Source organism: Bombina bombina, chromosome 1 (assembly GCF_027579735.1).
Source record: "Bombina bombina isolate aBomBom1 chromosome 1, aBomBom1.pri, whole genome shotgun sequence".
NCBI lineage: Eukaryota > Metazoa > Chordata > Amphibia > Anura > Bombinatoridae > Bombina > Bombina bombina.
Window position 1 is genome coordinate 823,136,415 of NC_069499.1, and position 20,263 is coordinate 823,156,677.

The following is a 20,263-nucleotide window of genomic DNA, read 5'->3' on the forward strand; positions in this document are numbered from 1 at the left end:
TCCCAGCCTTCAACCAGAATGTAGACACTGTACCCTTACCATGGGCGTGCCTTCCCAAGGGCATTAAGATCCTGTGCTTTGCTACCTCTACTAGCCAGAGAAAAAGATCACTCCCCAGTCTGAATACTCCCTCAAAAAAAGTTATATTTATGGAGGAGGAGATTGTAAAGGGGGGTGCAAGCTCTTACAGAATGTAAGACATTGTCGTGAAATTTTTAACCAGGGCTGGTCTGCCAAAAGACTCCAGATAATTGCGCTATCCTGAGGGACTACCTGAAAATGATTGTGCAACAATTATTAATAAAGACATAAAACCCTAAACATTTCATGATTCAGATAGGGTATAAAAAAATATATGGCATCAGTTTTATAACTGTGTTATACAGTTGCTAGAACTAGTGATGCACTGAAATGGAAATTCTGGACCGAAACCGAAAATCCAGGATGCACTTGGCCAGAAAATGTCTTTTTTTTTCCAAGTTATTTTAAAAAAAAATTTTAGTTTTTTTTTTTTGCATAATTAGACTATTTTATGAATAAAGCTGAATTGAAAACCTGCAAGCCAATAAAAACATAATTTATGCTTATCCAGTCCACGGATCATCCATTACTTGTGGGATATTCTCCTTCCCAACAGGAAGTTGCAAGAGGATCACCCACAGCAGAGCTGTCTATATAGCTCCTCCCCTAACTGCCACCTCCAGTCATTCGACCAAAGACAAGCAAGAGAAAGGAGAAACTATAGGGTGCAGTGGTGACTGTAGTTTAGAGTTAAAAAATACCTGCCTTAAAATGACAGGGCGGGCCGTGGACTGGATACACCACAAGAGAAATACATTTATCAGGTAAGCATAAATTATGTTTTCTCTTGTAAGGCGTATCCAGTCCACGGATCATCCATTACTTATGGGATACCAATACCAAAGCTAAGGTACACGGATGAAGGGAGGGACAAGGCAGGTACTTAAATGGAAGGAACCACTGCCTGTAAAACCTTTCTCCCAAAAATAGCCTCCGAAGAAGTAAAAGTATCAAATTTATAGAATTTTGAAAAAGTATGTAGCGAAGACCAAGTCGCCGCCTTGCAAATCTGTTCAACAGAAGCCTCATTTTTAAAGGCCCTTGTGGAAGCCACAGCTCTAGTAGAATGAGCTGTAATCCTTTCAGGAGGCTGCTGGCCAGCAGTCTTATAAGCTAAGCGTATTATACTTCTTAGGCAAAGCGAAAACATAATTTATGCTTACCTGATAAATTCCTTTCTTCTGTTGTGTGATCAGTCCACGGGTCATCATTACTTCTGGGATATAACTCCTCCCCAACAGGAAATGCAAGAGGATTCACCCAGCAGAGCTGCATATAGCTCCTCCCCCCTACGTCAGTCCCAGTCATTCGACCAAGAATCAACGAGAAAGGAGTAACCAAGGGTGAAGTGGTGACTGGAGTATAATTTAAAAAATATTTACCTGCCTTAAAACAGGGCGGGCCGTGGACTAATCACACAACAGAAGAAAGGAATTTATCAGGTAAGCATAAATTATGTTTTCTTCTGTTATGTGTGATCAGTCCACGGGTCATCATTACTTCTGGGATACCAATACCAAAGCAAAAGTACACGGATGACGGGAGGGATAGGCAGGCTCATTATACAGAAGGAACCACTGCCTGAAGAACCTTTCTCCCAAAAATAGCCTCCGAAGAAGCAAAAGTGTCAAATTTGTAAAATTTGGAAAAAGTATGAAGCGAAGACCAAGTTGCAGCCTTGCAAATCTGTTCAACAGAGGCCTCATTCTTAAAGGCCCAAGTGGAAGCCACAGCTCTAGTGGAATGAGCTGTAATTCTTTCAGGAGGCTGCTGTCCAGCAGTCTCATAGGCTAAACGTATTATGCTACGAAGCCAAAAAGAGAGAGAGGTAGCAGAAGCTTTTTGACCTCTCCTCTGTCCAGAATAAACGACAAACAGGGAAGAAGTTTGGCGAAAATCTTTAGTTGCCTGCAAGTAGAACTTGAGGGCACGAACTACATCCAGATTGTGTAGAAGACGTTCCTTCTTTGAAGAAGGATTTGGACACAAGGATGGAACAACAATCTCTTGATTGATGTTTCTGTTAGTGACTACCTTAGGTAAGAACCCAGGTTTAGTACGCAGAACTACCTTGTCTGAGTGAAAAATCAGATAAGGGGAATCACAATGTAAGGCTGATAACTCAGAGACTCTTCGAGCCGAGGAAATAGCCATTAAAAACAGAACTTTCCAAGATAACAATTTTATATCAATGGAATGAAGGGGTTCAAACGGAACACCCTGTAAAACGTTAAGAACTAAGTTTAAACTCCATGGCGGAGCAACAGCTTTAAACACAGGCTTGATCCTAGCTAAAGCCTGACAAAAAGCCTGGACGTCTGGATTTTCTGACAGACGCCTGTGTAACAAGATGGACAGAGCTGAAATCTGTCCCTTTAATGAACTAGCTGATAAACCCTTTTCTAAACCTTCTTGTAGAAAAGACAATATCCTAGCGATCCTAACCTTACTCCAGGAGTAACCTTTGGATTCGCACCAGTATAGGTATTTCCGCCATATTTTATGGTAAATCCTTCTGGTAACAGGCTTCCTAGCCTGTATCAGGGTATCAATAACCGACTCAGAAAAACCACGTTTTGATAAAATCAAGCGTTCAATTTCCAAGCAGTCAGCTTCAGAGAAGTTAGATTTTGATGTTTGAATGGACCCTGTATCAGAAGGTCCTGTCTTAGAGGTAGAGACCAAGGCGGACAGGATGACATGTCCACTAGATCTGCATACCAAGTCCTGCGTGGCCATGCAGGCGCTATTAGAATTACTGATGCTCTCTCCTGTTTGATTTTGGCAATCAATCGAGGAAGCAGCGGAAAGGGTGGAAACACATAAGCCATCCCGAAGTTCCAAGGTGCTGTCAAAGCATCTATCAGAACCGCTCCCGGATCCCTGGATCTGGACCCGTAGCGAGGAAGTTTGGCGTTCTGGCGAGACGCCATGAGATCTATCTCTGGTTTGCCCCAACGTCGAAGTATTTGGGCAAAGACCTCCGGATGAAGTTCCCACTCCCCCGGATGAAAAGTCTGGCGACTCAAGAAATCCGCCTCCCAGTTCTCCACTCCCGGGATGTGGATTGCTGACAGGTGGCAAGAGTGAGACTCTGCCCAGCGAATTATCCTTGATACTTCCATCATTGCTAGGGAGCTTCTTGTCCCTCCCTGATGGTTGATGTAAGCTACAGTCGTGATGTTGTCCGACTGAAACCTGATGAACCCCCGAGTTGTTAATTGGGGCCAAGCCAGAAGGGCATTGAGAACTGCTCTCAATTCCAGAATGTTTATTGGAAGGAGACTCTCCTCCTGATTCCATAGTCCCTGAGCCTTCAGAGAATTCCAGACAGCGCCCCAACCTAGTAGGCTGGCGTCTGTTGTTACAATTGTCCAGTCTGGCCTGCTGAATGGCATTCCCCTGGACAGGTGTGGCCGATAAAGCCACCATAGAAGAGAATTTCTGGTCTCTTGATTCAGATTCAGAGTAGGGGACAAATCTGAGTAATCCCCATTCCACTGACTTAGCATGCACAATTGCAGCGGTCTGAGGTGTAGGCGTGCAAAAGGTACTATGTCCATTGCCGCTACCATTAAGCCGATCACCTCCATGCATTGAGCTACTGACGGGTGTTGAATGGAATGAAGGACACGGCATGCATTTTGAAGCTTTGTTAACCTGTCTTCTGTCAGGTAAATCTTCATTTCTACAGAATCTATAAGAGTCCCCAAGAATGGAACTCTTGTGAGAGGAAAAAGAGAACTCTTCTTTTCGTTCACTTTCCATCCATGCGACCTTAGAAATGCCAGAACTAACTCTGTATGAGACTTGGCAGTTTGAAAGCTTGAAGCTTGTATTAGAATGTCGTCTAGGTACGGAGCTACCGAAATCCCTCGCGGTCTTAGTACCGCCAGAAGGGCACCCAGAACCTTTGTGAAGATTCTTGGAGCCGTAGCCAATCCGAATGGAAGAGCTACAAACTGGTAGTGCCTGTCTAAGAAGGCAAACCTTAGATACCGGTGATGATCTTTGTGGATCGGTATGTGAAGGTAAGCATCTTTTAAATCCACTGTGGTCATGTACTGACCCTCTTGGATCATGGGTAAGATTGTCCGAATAGTTTCCATTTTGAACGATGGAACTCTTAGGAATTTGTTTAGAATCTTTAAATCTAAGATTGGCCTGAAAGTTCCCTCTTTTTTGGGAACCACAAACAGGTTTGAGTAGAACCCTTGTCCTTGTTCCGACCGCGGAACCGGATGGATCACTCCCATTAATAACAGATCTTGTACACAGCGTAGAAACGCTTCTTTCTTTATCTGGTTTGTTGACAACCTTGACAGATGAAATCTCCCTCTTGGGGGAGATAATTTGAAGTCTAGAAGGTATCCCTGAGATATGATCTCTAGTGCCCAGGGATCCTGAACATCTCTTGCCCAGGCCTGGGCGAAGAGAGAAAGTCTGCCCCCCACTAGATCCGGTCCCGGATCGGGGGCTCTCGGTTCATGCTGTCTTTGGGGCAGCAGCAGGTTTCCTGGCCTGCTTGCTCTTGTTCCAGGACTGGTTAGGCTTCCAGCCTTGCCTGTAACGAGCAACAGCTCCTTCCTGTTTTGGTGCAGTGGAGGTTGATGCTGCTCCTGTTTTGAAATTCCGAAAGGGACGAAAATTAGACTGTCTAGCCTTAGCTTTGGCTTTGTCTTGAGGTAGGGCGTGGCCCTTACCTCCTGTAATGTCAGCGATAATTTCTTTCAAACCGGGCCCAAATAAAGACTGCCCTTTGAAAGGAATATTAAGTAATTTGGACTTAGAAGTAACATCAGCTGACCAGGATTTTAGCCACAGCGCCCTACGTGCCTGTATGGCGAATCCTGAGTTCTTAGCCGTAAGTTTGGTTAAATGTACTACGGCCTCCGAAATGAAAGAATTAGCTAGTTTAAGGACTCTAAGCCTGTCCGTAATGTCGTCTAGCGTAGATGAACTAAGGTTCTCTTCCAGCGACTCAATCCAAAATGCTGCCGCAGCCGTAATCGGCGCGATACATGCAAGGGGTTGCAATATAAAACCTTGTTGAACAAACATTTTCTTAAGGTAACCCTCTAATTTTTTATCCATTGGATCTGAAAAAGCACAGCTATCCTCCACCGGGATAGTGGTACGCTTAGCTAAAGTAGAAACTGCTCCCTCCACCTTAGGGACCGTTTGCCATAAGTCCCGAGTGGTGGCGTCTATTGGAAACATCTTTCTAAAAATTGGAGGGGGTGAGAACGGCACACCGGGTCTATCCCACTCCTTAGTAACAATTTCAGTTAGTCTCTTAGGTATAGGAAAAACGTCAGTACTCGCCGGTACCGCAAAGTATTTATCCAATCTACACAGTTTCTCTGGTATTGCAACGGTGTTACAATCATTGAGAGCTGCTAAGACCTCCCCTAGTAATACACGGAGGTTCTCCAATTTAAATTTAAAATTTGAAATATCTGAGTCCAATCTGTTTGGATCAGAACCGTCACCCACAGAATGAAGCTCTCCGTCCTCATGCTCTGCGAGCTGTGACGCAGTATCAGACATGGCCCTAGTATTGTCAGCGCACTCTGTTCTCACCCCAGAGTGATCACGCTTGCCTCTTAGTTCTGGTAATTTAGACAAAACTTCAGTCATAACAGTAGCCATATCTTGTAATGTTATCTGTAATGGCCGCCCAGATGTACTAGGCGCCATAATATCACGCACCTCCCGGGCGGGAGATGCAGGTACTGCCGCGTGAGGCGAGTTAGACGGCATAACTCTCCCCTCGCTGTTTGGTGAAATTTGTTCACATTGTACAGATTGACTTTTATTTAAAGTAGCATCAATACAGTTAGTACATAAATTTCTATTGGGCTCTACCTTGGCATTGGAACAAATGACGCAGATATCTTCCTCTGAGTCAGACATGTTTAACACACTAGCAATAAACTTGCAACTTGGTTATAATCTTTTTTAGCAAAAACGTACTGTGCCTCAAAGAGGTACTAAACGATTAAATGACAGTTGAAATAATGAACTGAAAAACAGTTATAGCATCACACTTTAAAACAACACAACTTTTAGCAAAGGTTTGTTCCCATTAGTAAAATAACAATAATTAAATTTTACATAAAAATTACAGAGCAACGTTTTTATTCACAGTCAATATAAAATTCTCACAGCTCTGCTGAGAGAATCTACCTCCCTCCAAAGAAGTTTGAAGACCCCTGAGATCTGTCAGAGATGAACCGGATCATGCAGGAAATATAAGAGTAACTGACTGGAATTTTTTGATGCGTAGCAAAGAGCGCCAAAAACGGCCCCTCCCTCTCCCACACAGCAGTGAAGAGAATCGAAACTGTCACAATTAAAAGCAAACAACTGCCAAGTGGAAAATAATGCCCAAATATTTATTCACACAGTACCTCAGCAATGTAAAACGATTCTACATTCCAGCAAAAACGTTTAACATGATAAATACTTATTAAAAGGATTAGTGACTTTTAACAGAGTAGTTCCGGTGAAATACCATCCCCAGAATACTGAAGTGTATACATACATGTCATTATAACGGTATGGCAGGATTTTCTCATCAATTCCATTCAGAAAATAAAAACTGCTACATACCTCAATGCAGATTCATCTGCCCGCTGTCCCCTGATCTGAAGCCTTTACCTCCCTCAGATGGCCGAGAACAGCAATATGATCTTAACTACTCCGGTTAAAATCATAGTAAAAAACTCTGGCAAATTCTTCCTCAAACTCTGCCAGAGAAGTAATAACACGCTCCGGTGCTATTGTAAAATAACAAACTTTTGATTGAAGTCATAAAAACTAAGTATAATCACCATAGTCCTCTCACACATCCTATCTAGTCGTTGGGTGCAAGAGAATGACTGGGACTGACGTAGGGGGGAGGAGCTATATGCAGCTCTGCTGGGTGAATCCTCTTGCATTTCCTGTTGGGGAGGAGTTATATCCCAGAAGTAATGATGACCCGTGGACTGATCACACATAACAGAAGAAAGAGAAGTTGCCGAAGCCTTTTGGCCTTTCCTCTGTCCAGAGAAGACAACAAACAAAGCAGATGTTTGACGAAAATCTTTAGTAGCTTGTAAATAATACTTTAAAGCACAAACCACGTCAAGATTGTGTAATAGATGTTCCTTCTTTGAAGAAGGATTAGGACACAATGACGGAATAACAATCTCCTGATTGAAATTCTTATTAGATACCACCTTAGGTAAAAACCCAGGTTTGGTACGCAAAACTACCTTATCTGCATGGAAGATCAGATAAGGGGAATCGCATTGTAAGGCAGATAACTCAGAAACTCTACGAGCCGAGGAAATAGCTACCAAAAATAGAACTTTCCAAGATAAAAGTTTGATATCTATGGAATGAAGAGGTTCAAACGGAACCCCCTGAAGAACTTTAAGAACCAAATTTAAACTCCATGGTGGAGCAACAGGTTTAAACACAGGCTTGATTCTAACTAAAGACTGACAAAATGCCTGAACGTCTGGAACATCCGCCAGACGCTTGTGCAAAAGGACAGAGCAGAAATCTGTCCCTTTAAGGAACTAGCTGATAATCCTTTTTCCAATCCTTCTTGGAGAAAAGGTAATATCCTGGGAATCCTGACTTTACTCCATGAGTAACCCTTGATTCACACCAATAAAGATATTCACGCCATATCTTATGATAGATTTTCCTGGTGACAGGCTTTCGTGCCTGAATTAAGGTATCAATGACTGACTCGGAGAAGCCACGCTTTGATAAAATCAAGCGTTCAATCTCCAGGCAGTCAGTCTCAGAGAAATTAGATTTGGATGGTTGAAAGGACCCTGAAGTAGAAGGTCCTGTCTCAGAGGCAGAGTCCATGGTGGAAAGGATGACATGTCCACTAGGTCTGCATACCAAGTCCTGCGTGGCCACGCAGGCGCTATCAAGATCACCGATGCTCTCTCCTGCTTGATTTTGGCAATCAGACGAGGGAGCAGAGGAAACGGTGGAAACACATAAGCCAAATTGAAGGACCAAGGCGCTGCTAGAGCATCTATCAGCGTTGCCTTGGGGTCCCTAGACCTGGATCCGTAACAAGGAAGTTTGGCGTTTTGGCGAGACGCCATGAGATCCAGTTCTGGTTCGCCCCAACGTTGAACCAATTGTGCAAATACCTCCGGATGGAGTTCCCACTCCCCCGGATGAAAAGTCTGTCGACTTAGAAAATCCGCCTCCCAGTTCTCTACACCTGCGATATGGATAGCTGATAGGTGGCAAGAGTGAATCTCTGCCCAACAAATTATCTTTGAGACTTCCAACATCGCTAAGGAACTCCTTGTTCCCCCTAGATGGTTGATGTATGCCACAGTCGTGATGTTGTCCGACTGAAATCTTATGAACCTCATTGTCGCTAGCTGAGGCCAAGCCTGAAGAGCATTGAATATCGCTCTTAGTTCCAGAATATTTATCGGAAGGAGTGTCTCCTCCTGAGTCCACGATCCCTGAGCCTTCAGGGAGTTCCAGACTGCCCCCCAGCCTAGAAGGCTGGCATCTGTCGTTACAATTGTCCAATCTGGCCTGCGAAAGGTCATACCTTTGGACAGATGGACCCAAGATAGCCACCAGAGAAGAGAATCCCTGGTCTCTTGATCCAGATTTAGTAGGGGGGACAAATCTGTGTAATCCCCATTCCACTGACTGAGCATGCAGAGTTGCAGCGGTCTGAGATGTAGACGGGCAAACGGCACTATGTCCATTGCCGCTACCAATAAGCCGATTACTTCCATACACTGAGCCACCGAAGGGCGAGGAGTGGAATAAAGAACACGGCAGGAATTTAGAAGTTTTGATAACCTGGTCTCTGTCAGGTAAATCCTCATTTCTACAGAATCTATTAGAGTTCCCAGAAAGGAGACTCTTGTGAGAAGGGATAGAGAACTCTTTTCTTCGTTCACTTTCCACCCATGCGACCTCAGAAATGCCAGAACTATGTCTTTATGAGACTTGGCAATTTGGAAATTTGACGCCTGTATTAGAATGTCGTCTAAATAAGAGGCCACTGCTATGCCCCGTGGCCTTAGGACCGCCAGAAGTGACCCCAGAACCTTCATAAAGATTCTTGGGGCTGTAGCTAACCCAAAGGGAAGAGCTACAAACTGGTAATGCCTGTCTAGGAAGGCAAACCTGAGAAACCGATGATGATCTTTGTGTATCGGAATGTGAAGATAAGCATCCTTTAAATCCACTCTAGTCATGTATTGACCCTCCTGGATCATAGGTAGGATGGTACGAATAGTCTCCATCTTGAATGATGGGACCCTGAGAAATTTGTTTAAGATCTTGAGATCTAAGATTGGTCTGAAGGTTCCCTCTTTTTTGGGAACCACAAACAGATTTGAATAGAATCCTTGTCCCTGTTCCTCCTTTGGAACTGGGTGGATCACTCCCATAATTAGGAGGTCTTGAACACAGTGTAAAAATGCCTCTCTCTTTATCTGGTTTGCAGATAATTGTGAAAGGTGAAATCTCCCTTTTGGAGGAGAAGCTCTGAAGTCCAGAAGATATCTCTGGGATACAATTTCCAATGCCCAGGGATCCTGGACATCTCTTGCCCAAGCCTGGGTGAAAAGCGAAAGTCTGCCCCCTACTAGATCCGTTACCGGATCGGGGGCCAATCTTTCATGTTGTCTTAGAGGCAGCAGCAGGCTTTTTGGCCTGCTTACCTTTGTTCCAATTCTGGTTAGGTCTCCAGACCGACTTGGACTGGGCAAAAGTTCCCTCTTGTTTTGTATTAGAGGAAGTTGATGCCGCACTCGCCTTGAAGTTTCGAAAGGTACGAAAATTAGACTGTTTGGCCCTTGATTTGGACCTATCCTGAGGAAGGGCATGACCTTTTCCTCCAGTGATATCAGAAATGATCTCCTTCAAACCAGGCCCGAATAGGGTCTGCCCCTTGAAGGGAATATTAAGCAGCTTAGACTTTGAAGTAACGTAAGCTGACCATGATTTAAGCCATAGCGCCCTACGCGCCTGAATAGCAAAACCAGAATTCTTAGCCGTTAGTTTAGTCAAATGAACAATGGCATCAGAAACAAAAGAATTGGCTAGCTTAAGTGCTCTAAGCTTGTCAAGTATATCATCCAATGGGGTCTCTACCTGTAAAGCCTCTTCCAGAGACTCAAACCAGAAGGCCGCAGCAGCAGTGACTGGGGCAATGCATGCAAGGGGCTGTAGAATAAAACCTTGTTGAATAAACATTTTCTTAAGGTAACCCTCTAACTTTTTATCCATTGGATCTAAGAAAGCACATCTGTCCTCAACAGGGATAGTAGTACGCTTAGCTAGTGTAGAAACTGCTCCCTCCACCTTAGGGACCGTTTGCCATAAGTCCCGTGTGGCGGCATCTATTGGAAACATTTTCTTAAAAATAGGAGGGGGAGAGAACGGCACACCTGGTCTATCCCATTCCTTAGTAATAACTTCTGTAAACCTTTTAGGTATTGGAAAAACATTAGCGTAAACAGGTACTGCATAGTATTTATCCAATCTACACAATTTTTCTGCCACTGCAATTGTATCACAGTCATTCAGAGCAGCTAAAACCTCCCTGAGCAACACGCGGAGGTGTTCAAGCTTAAATTTAAATGTTGATATTTCAGAATCAGGTTGAATCCTCTTTCCTGAGTCAGAAAAATCACCCACAGAAAGAAGCTCTCTTTCCTCAGCTTCTGCATATTGTGAGGGGGTATCAGACATAGCAAGTAAAGCGTCAGTATGCTCTGTATTTCTTCTAACTCCAGAGCTGTCTCGCTTTCCTCGTAACCCAGGTAGTCTGGATAATAGCGCTGACAGTGTATTATCCATGACTGCCGCCATGTCTTGTAAAGTAAACGCCATGGGCGCGCTAGATGTACTTGGCGCCTCTTGAGCGCGAGTCCCTTGAGCGGGATTTAAAGGTTCTGACACATGAGGCGAGTTAGTCGGCATAACTTCCCCCTCGTCAGATTCCTCTGGTGATAAATTTTTTAAAGACAGAATATGGTCTTTATTACTTAAAGTGAAATCAGTACATTTGGTACACATTCTAAGAGGGGGTTCCACCATGGCTTCTAAACATAATGAACAAGGAGTTTCCTCTATGTCAGACATGTTTAAACAGACTAGCAATGAGACCAGCAAGCTTGGAAAACACGTTAAAGCAAGTTAACAAGCAAAAAATAAAAACGGTACTGTGCCTTTAAGAAAAATAAAAAAGGTCAGAATTTGAAAAACAGTGAATAAAAGCAGTAAATCAAACAAAATTTTTACAGTGTGTATAATAAGCTAACAGAGCATTGCACCCACTTGCAAATGGATGATTAACCCCTTAGTTCAAAAAACGGATCAAAAAAATGATAGACGTTTTTTAACAGTCACAACAAACTGCCACAGCTCTGCTGTGGCCCTACCTTGCCATACAAACGACTTTGGAAAGCCTAAAAGCCCTTTAGCGAGGTCCTATAGCATTCAGGGGACTCTTGAGGGAAGCTGGATGTCTCAGTCTGCAAAAGTTACTGCGCAATTAAGCGCTAAATTAGGCCCCTCCCACTCATGTCTACACAGTGGGAGGCCTAAGAACACTGTTTCTGGGCAAATTTAAGCCAGCCATGTGGGAAAAAACTAGGCCCCAATAAAGTTTTATCACCAAAACATATATAAAAACGTTTAAGCACTCTCAGCAAACGTTTTATATGACAGGAATTGAAAAATAATAAGAGTATTACCTCTGACAGTAAGCATGATACCAGTCGCTATTAAATCACTGTAATCAGGCTTACCTTAAATAAATCTGGTATCAGCAGCATTTTCTAGCATTTACATTCCTCTAGAAAAAAATTAAACTGCACATACCTCATAGGATAACCTGCACGCCATTCCCCAGCTGAAGTTACCTCTCTCTTCAGTTATGTGTGAGAACAGCAATGGATCTTAGTTACAACCTGCTAAGATCATTAGAGACCACAGGCAGATTCTTCTTCTATTTTCTGCCTGGGGACCAAAATAGTACAACTCCGGTACCATTTAAAAATAACAAACTTTTGAATTGAAGAAAAAACAACTACATTTCACCACATCTCTCTTACTGCTTCCATGCTTGTCGAGAGTTGCAAGAGAGTGACTGGAGGTGGCAGTTAGGGGAGGAGCTATATAGACAGCACTGCTGTGGGTGATCCTCTTTCAACTTCCTGTTGGGAAGGAGAATATCCCACAAGTAATGGATGATCCGTGGACTGGATACACCTTACAAGAGAAATAAAATAACCGCACTTTTATTGAAAGTTGCATACTAAAATTGGATAAAAATGTCTTATAACAATAATACGCTACACAGTAATTTTACCAAGAAAAAAAAAAACAGGCAAAAAAATAATAATGCCATTTTCGGCCAAAATGTTTCTGCAACCAAATTTCGGTGCATCCCTACTCAAATATCAATATACTGTATTATTATGTATTTAGTTCTGTGTGTAACAGAATCAGATTTAAAACAGTATTTATTTTTACCAATTATCCAAATAAAGTATAGTCCTAGAAAACGATTATTATATGAGAAACAGTAAGTCAAGAAATGAACTCAAACAGCAGCTCTAGGCTAGCATCAAATTTGAAATATGCTACACAATAATTTTACCGAAAATAAAAAGGCAAAAAAAAACGAAATAGCCAAAAATGCCATTTTCGTCCGAAACATTTCTGAGGCTGAAAACTCGGGGTGATAATAGTAACTGGTCCCAGTTGTAAATACTAAGAAAATGTACAATATAACTTGAAAATAATGACTATTATAACAAATCTGTTTGTGGACATAATTACAATCAAAGACCACCCCCCAATGATCATTTATATAACTCCTTTTTTTGGTGTTATCTCCTGTTGAATGCTCATGCTGCTTATTTATAGTTTAGTCAAATTTAAAGTTTAATGATTCAGATAAAGCATGCAATTTTAAGCAACTTTCTAATTTACTCCTATTATCATTTTTTTTCTTTGGTCTATTGCTATCTTTATTTGACTGTAATCATAGGATATGGCCCATTTTAGTCCAGCACCTGGGTAGCACTTGCTGATTGGTGGCTACATTTAGACACCAATCAGAAAGTGCTACCCTGGTGCTGAACCAAAAATGGGCCGGCTACTATGCTTACATTCTTGACTTTTCAAATAAAAATAGCAAGAGAACTAAGAAAATTTGATAATAGAAGTAAATTAGAAAGTTGCTTAAAATTGTATGCACTATCTGAATCATTAAGTTTAATTTTGACTTTTATAATTATTTATTATAAAATAATGAAAATATATTGCAATTTTGTTTCATTATGCATAAACATTTTATATAAAAATCTCAAGGTAATAATTGTCCCTTTAATCTTACTTTGCACTTTTTCCCTGTAATATTGATGAGTGCCTCCCTACTCTAACATATTCTACAATCAAGCTTTTTCTCGACAGAAAACATCTAGCCCTTAACATTATGTCCCTGTTAGGAGTGTTATGTTTGTACTTCAGCATCACACCTCTCCAGTCAGCAAATAGATGATTTCCAGGGCATGAGTCAAGATATCCAAGGTTATTTTCTTCTTGTCCATCTCAAAACCTATAAATGTACGTTCCCTTAACAGGTCTTCCGTGTCATGGTCTGGTTCATGCGAAACGTTGTCTGCCGTTGAGCATGTCATTTCAACACCTGGAACTGTATCTTTTGAGTCAACATTAATACCTTCCATAAAGCTCTTATCTACGGAACAAAGACTAGATACAACATTTGAGTTGACCATATCCATGTCTTTATCCATCTGGTTTTGATCAGCAACAGGAACAACCAATCTTGGTGTGCTTGTTAAATTTGTGGCTAACTGTGGCAGCTGCACAGAACTGTTTGAAATAGAAAGGTCATCTTCTGCCTTACTATCCTGCATTTCATGACAGAGTTCCTGAAACAAAACTGACACGAGACCTGTCCATGTTCCAGTGGATTTTGTTTGTATAAGACCGTGTGTAGAGGTATGCCTGCTCTTGTATAACCACTCTCTTTTTTTTTTAATTAATAATTGACAATGTTTGGTTTGCTCCTCTGAAATATCATGTACGACATTAGGTATTGCCTTATTATTGAATAGACTTGGGATGGCATCCTTCTTTAGGCAAATTCGCACGCCACTACTTTGGTAATCTTCCGGTTTAAAATGCTTAGAACATATCCTAAACATGGCGTTTCTTTTGGTTCTAATAACTCTTTCCACAAGATTATCCATATCATCAATTGGTTGTCCAGTGCTCTCTAGCCAGGCCTTTATCCGTTTTGCAGAAGTCGGGAAACAATGCATAGTTGCATTACCAGTCTTTTTCCCCTTGGTTTGTTTGGTTGGGCAACCATTAACAAAGCAACGCGGCATCTTTATAATGAGAAATAAAAAGCATAAATATCAGGCAATATAACCAGCATACATAAAAACATACAACTAGACCACAAGTGAAGCTCATCAATGGCACAGATATGAATTTTTTTTTTATAAGAAATGTAAACAGATGCAATAATATACATTTTTATTTAAATTTGATGCTTACTTTTAGAAATGATCAAAATGAAATATAGATACACAGTCCACTTGGTTCTTATAAGACAACGATAGTAAACCTAGAAAACAGATTAACATAATTGTTATTAATAATAGAATAAATGAACTAAAAATGTTTTCTTTTGTAGAAAAAAAAAAAAGGACATCATTTTGATAGATGGAATTTAAACCATAGATACTCGATTTTAGTTCATTATTATATACTATGTATATTTATGTTTGTGATATATTAGTAATCATCTAATATAGCAATATAGTTATTAAAAATAAGGATTATATAACAATACTCTAATATATAACATGATAGATATAGAGAAAGTATGCAATACTCCCTTGAGGTTGTGTACAGTAAGAACCCCAATCTTACAAGGTAAAAGACGCACGCAAATGAAGAGCCTTCAGGCACCAACATTTTGAAATCTTTCTTGCCTTTTGCTGTATGGTAGATCACTGCAGACCAGGGGGCCGATTTATTAAACAACATATGCTGCTCATTCCAGAAGCAGCGGTTGAGAAGCAGTTTTTTTTTAACACAATTTAGAAAAAGCATGCAGTTTTAACAACTTTCTAATTTACTGCTATTATCTAATTTGAATCATTCTTGTGATATCCTTTGCTGTAAAGCATATCTAGATAGGCTCAGTAGCTGCTGATTGGTGGCTACACATAGATGCCTCATGTGATTGGCTCACCCATGTGCATTGCTATTTCTTCAACAAAGGATATCTAAAGAATTAAGCAAAATAAATATAAGGAATATTGGAATGTTGTTTAAAATTGTACTCTCTCTTCTCTGAATCATGAAAGAAAACATTTAGGTTTAGTGTCCCTTTAAGACCGCTGTTCCTTAACTCATCCGCCACCAATCATGCAGATCAGATACGATCAGAATGATTGACACCCCCTGCTAGCAGCCGATTGGCCGCGAATGTGCAGGGGGCAGCATTGCACAAGCATTTCACTAGAAATGCTTGTGCAATGATAAATGCTGACAGCGTGTGCTGTCTGCATTTAGCGATGCTGAGCAGACATGATTCGTTACAGCGAATCATGTCAGTCCGTCATTTGAAAAATCTAACCCTAAGTCTCTGGTAACCATAGATTCAGCATAAAGGTAAAACTATGAGAATTTTAAGCATTTGAGGCTTAGAGACATTTTCTGTTTCCTTTAACATTTATCTTCAAAAAAACAAGGTTATCTTTCACTGACAACCCAATTTTTTTTTATTTGATGATTCAGATAGAGCATGCAATTTTAAGCAACTCTCTAATTTACTCCTATTGTAAATTTTTCCTTATTCTCTTAATATCTTTATTTGAAAAAAAGGGGAAAGTAAAGCTTAGAAGTAGGCCCATTTTTGTTTCAGCACCCTTGATAGCACTTGCTGATTGGTGGCTACATTTAACCACCAATCAGCAAGTGCTATCCGCGTGCTGAACCAAAAATGGGCCAGCTCCTAAGCATGGGCCAGATCCGAATCATGAAAGAAAAAATGTGGGCTTGGTATCCCTTTAAACAAACACTACAGCTGCTGAAGTTCTGTCACTTGATAATGGGCACCACCATTCTGGAACTTATCAACCCCTAACACAGAAGCGGTTCACAGTCACACAACATCAATGTTGGAAGGTTTTTGTCAGCTGCATCATTTGCTTGGGGTTAGTGTGCATGATACAATATGAAAGCTTTACATTATTTGCATTTTTACAAATTTTTAAAGCTACACTATTTAAAAAAAAATAAAAAATCATTAAATAAAGCAATGCAGCTCTGCAAAAATAAAAAGCTACTGCTCTGTATCTTGCACACTAACCAATAGTAAAGTTGTCAAAAAGTGACAACCTCACTAATCCTAATACACTAATTCTGTCAGAACACCTAAACTCCAACATGATGGCCCCCTTTATGAAGAGGCAGAACTTCACCCTCTGGTAACTTTAAAGAGTTAAAATAGGAGAATGGTTTGAAGAGAGCTGTAAAAATACAGATTACAGAAACCTAGAAAACCAATAGCTCAAAACTACAACACAAAAGACACTGAGCTGAATAAATGTAGTATTAAAAATTATAATTCAAATGAAAGGAATTCTTATATTCAGTGTTCTCCCAAGAAACCTATTTAATGGGCACACCAACTAGCTGATTTTACTGACCACCCAGCTAAAATTTAAGCCAATATTAAAGGGACATTGTACTCAAAAAAATTATTTCATGATTCACATAGAGCATGCATTTTTAAGCAACTTTCTAATTTACTCCTATTATCAAATTTTCTTCATTCTCTTGGTATGTTTATTTGAAAAGCAAGAATGTAAGTTTAGATGCCGGCCCATTTTTGGTGAACAACCTGGGTTGTCCTTGCTGATTGGTCAACACCAATAAACAAGTGCTGTCCATGGTCCTGAAGCAAACATTTGCTGGCTCCTTAGTGGAGATGCCTTCTTTTTCAAATAAAGATAGCAAGAGAACAAATTAAAATTGATAATAGAAGTAAATTAGAAAGTTGCTTAAAATTGCATGCTCTATCTGAATCATGAAAGAAAATTTTTGGGTTCAGTGTCCCTTTAAGCTAACATTCGCTACTAATCTTTTTCAATGTTTGCTTCATAATTTAATATGCTGATTTATTATTAATTTGTGCAACTGATTTTTGTTTTTAATATCTTAAATGAAAATAAAAAGTAACATAAAATAGTATAATATTGCAGTGCAATAAACTACCACCACCCAGCTGGCAAAAAATGCTGTTAAAAACATTGTGTCTGCATATATCAAGCCTCCCTACATTTTAAATGTCAAAGTTTCCATGGAGACAATGAAATACAACCTGGTACCTAGAAAATTACCACCAATGTGGTAATGACATCAAATTCAACCCAGTAATTGGGGCATGAAGCGACATCAAATATAACACCACCATTCCTCCCATCAACCTTACAAAATACTCTCTCTGGGACAAAAGCTAGACTGGGGGAAGAAAAATATTGCAGCAAGGGACCACATCAGCAGGAGCCCCATCTACACAAATGCAAAGTTCTATCAAGATGTTTAAAATTGCTTACTCTATTTGAATGAGAGAAAAAAAAATTGGTTTCATATCCTTTTAATGTTTCTACATGTATAAAAATGTATGTACTTACATAAGCATTTAGTTAGTGTTCAAGGTCTTTATGGGCTATGCAAAATATTAAATGTCCCATGTAAGCATACAGTCCCATTTAAAAGGCTGCACAAACCCTGCATCTGCTGGCCTCATATGGTACAAGCCAACCATCCCCATACATAGTATGTACATGCTTCATTATTCAGCTCTCAGATACATGCCAGATCTCACCCACACAAACCTGCACAGTTCCTCCTAGATCATTTCCATACTATACTCACTTTATACACATGTACACTCTTCTCCCACAGTTGTAATATACAATATATTGCACAGCTCACTACACACTTAGCATATACAAATGTGTGTATATATACGCACGCCGTTCCTCTGCAAGATACCTTAGTAATAATGTTTTAGTTTATCCTCTTTGCTTCATATGTTGTCCGTATTAAACCATGAACGGTACTGTAACGCTTAATAAAAACAAAGAGTGGATGACATATATCCGGTGTATAAACACTAAACTAGCAGCGCTATAATCCCATCATATATAAATAACACACACAAAAGCCAGCGGGCCACAGGAACAGGAAGCTGCTCGCACCCCCTGCACCGGATAGGCCGATAATTATGACGTATTATTGCAGAGAATGCTGGGAATTGTAGTCCTTGTCGTAGGCTTCAGGATTCCACGACAAGGAAGTTGGTTTCTTATTCGAACTGTTTCTTATTCAAAAAAAATTTCAGACTTCTTTACATTGACTTTACAATAAAAATATAGGTTTTATTTAAATAATAATATGATTAATTATCATATAATGTAGTTACACAGAGGTTGAATCCCTTTATACAACACTTGGATATACAAACTAAAAAAAAGGGCATACGTTGGCACCAATACAAATATTACTATTTTAAATAACTGATATTTTCAAAGGGTTAATGACCATTGGGGCACTGATTTCACTATTAATATATATACAGGGTAGATCCCCCTCCATGACGTGCAATTGTTTTTAGCCTGGCCCAATGGCGTTTTGGGCACAGAAATTGATGCCAACCATGGCATAGGTGCTCTAATTCTCATATTACAATAAGTAACTGATATTTTCAAAGGGTTAATAACCATTGGGCCACTGATTTTACTATAAATATATACAGGGTAGATTCCCCTCCATGACATGCAATTGTTTTTAGCCTGCCCCAATGGTGTTTTGGGCACAGAAAAGGATGCCAACACTGGCATTGGTGCTGTAATTACCCATTTTTAATAAGTAACAGATATTTTTAAAGGGTTAATAACCATTGGGCCACTGATTTCAATAAGAATATATACAGGGTAGATACCCCTCCATGACATGCAATTGTTTTTAGCCTGGCCCAATAGTGTTTTGGGCACAGAAATTGATACCAACCATGGCATAGATCCTCTAATTGCTCTAATTCTCATTTTTGAATAAGTAACTGATATTTTCAAAGGGTTAATAACCATTGGGCCACTGATTTCACTATGAATATATACAGGGTATATACCCCTCCATGACATGCAATTGTTTTTAGCCTGGCCCAATGGTGTTTGGGCACAGAAATTGATGCTAATCCTGGCATTGGTGCTGTAAATACCATTTTTGAAAACGTAACATATTTTCAAAGGGTTAATGACAATTGGGCCACTGATTCCACTATACATATATACAGGGTAGATCCCCCTCCATGACATGCAATTGTTTTTAGCCTGGCCCAATGGTGTTTTGGGCACCGAAATTGATGCCAATCCTGGCAAAGGGGCTGTACTTCTCATTTTTTAATAAATAACTGATATTTTCAAAGGGTTAATAAACATTGGGCCACTGATGTCACTATGAATATATACAGGGTAGATTCCCCTCCATGACATGCAATTGTTTTTAGCCTGGCCCAATAGTGTTTTGGCACAGAAATTGATGCCAACCCTGGCATAGGTCCTCTAATACTCATTTTTGTATAAGTAACTGATATTTTCAAAGAATTAATGACAATTGGGCCACTGATTTCACTATGAATATATACAGGGTAGATCACCCTCCATGACATGCAATTGTATTTAGCCTGGCCCAGTGGTGTTTTGGGCACCGAAATTGATGCCAACCCTGGCATAGGTGCTGTAATTCTCATTTTTTAATAAGTAACTAATATTTTCAAAGGGTTAATGACAATTAGGCCAGTGATTTTAATATGAATATATACAGGGTAGATCCCCCTCCATGACATGCAATTGATTTTAGCCTGGCCCAATGGTGTTTTGGCCACAGAAATTGATGACAACCCTGGCATTGGTGCTGTAATTATCATTTTAGAATAAGTAACATATATTTTCAAAGGGTTAATAACCATTGGGCCACTGATTTCACTATGAATATATACAGGGTATATCCCCCTCCATGACATGCAATTGTTTTTAGCCTGGCCCAATGGTGTTTTGGGCAC

General features: G+C 40.3%; 1 protein-coding gene across 1 annotated transcript in view; it reads right to left on the minus strand.

Moving 5' to 3' along the window:
* The window catches only part of LOC128646012 (oocyte zinc finger protein XlCOF7.1), a 35,847-nt gene extending 17,459 nt beyond the window's left edge, over positions 1-18,388 (minus strand). The window contains exons 1-3 of the mRNA XM_053699403.1: positions 18,196-18,388; positions 14,680-14,749; positions 13,629-14,507 (exon numbers count right to left, since the gene is read on the minus strand). Of these exons, the coding sequence (XP_053555378.1) occupies positions 13,629-14,507 (879 nt within the window). The 5' untranslated portion in view covers positions 14,680-14,749; positions 18,196-18,388. The remainder of the gene's footprint in view (positions 1-13,628; positions 14,508-14,679; positions 14,750-18,195) is intronic.
* Positions 18,389-20,263: the final 1,875 nt, after the last annotated feature.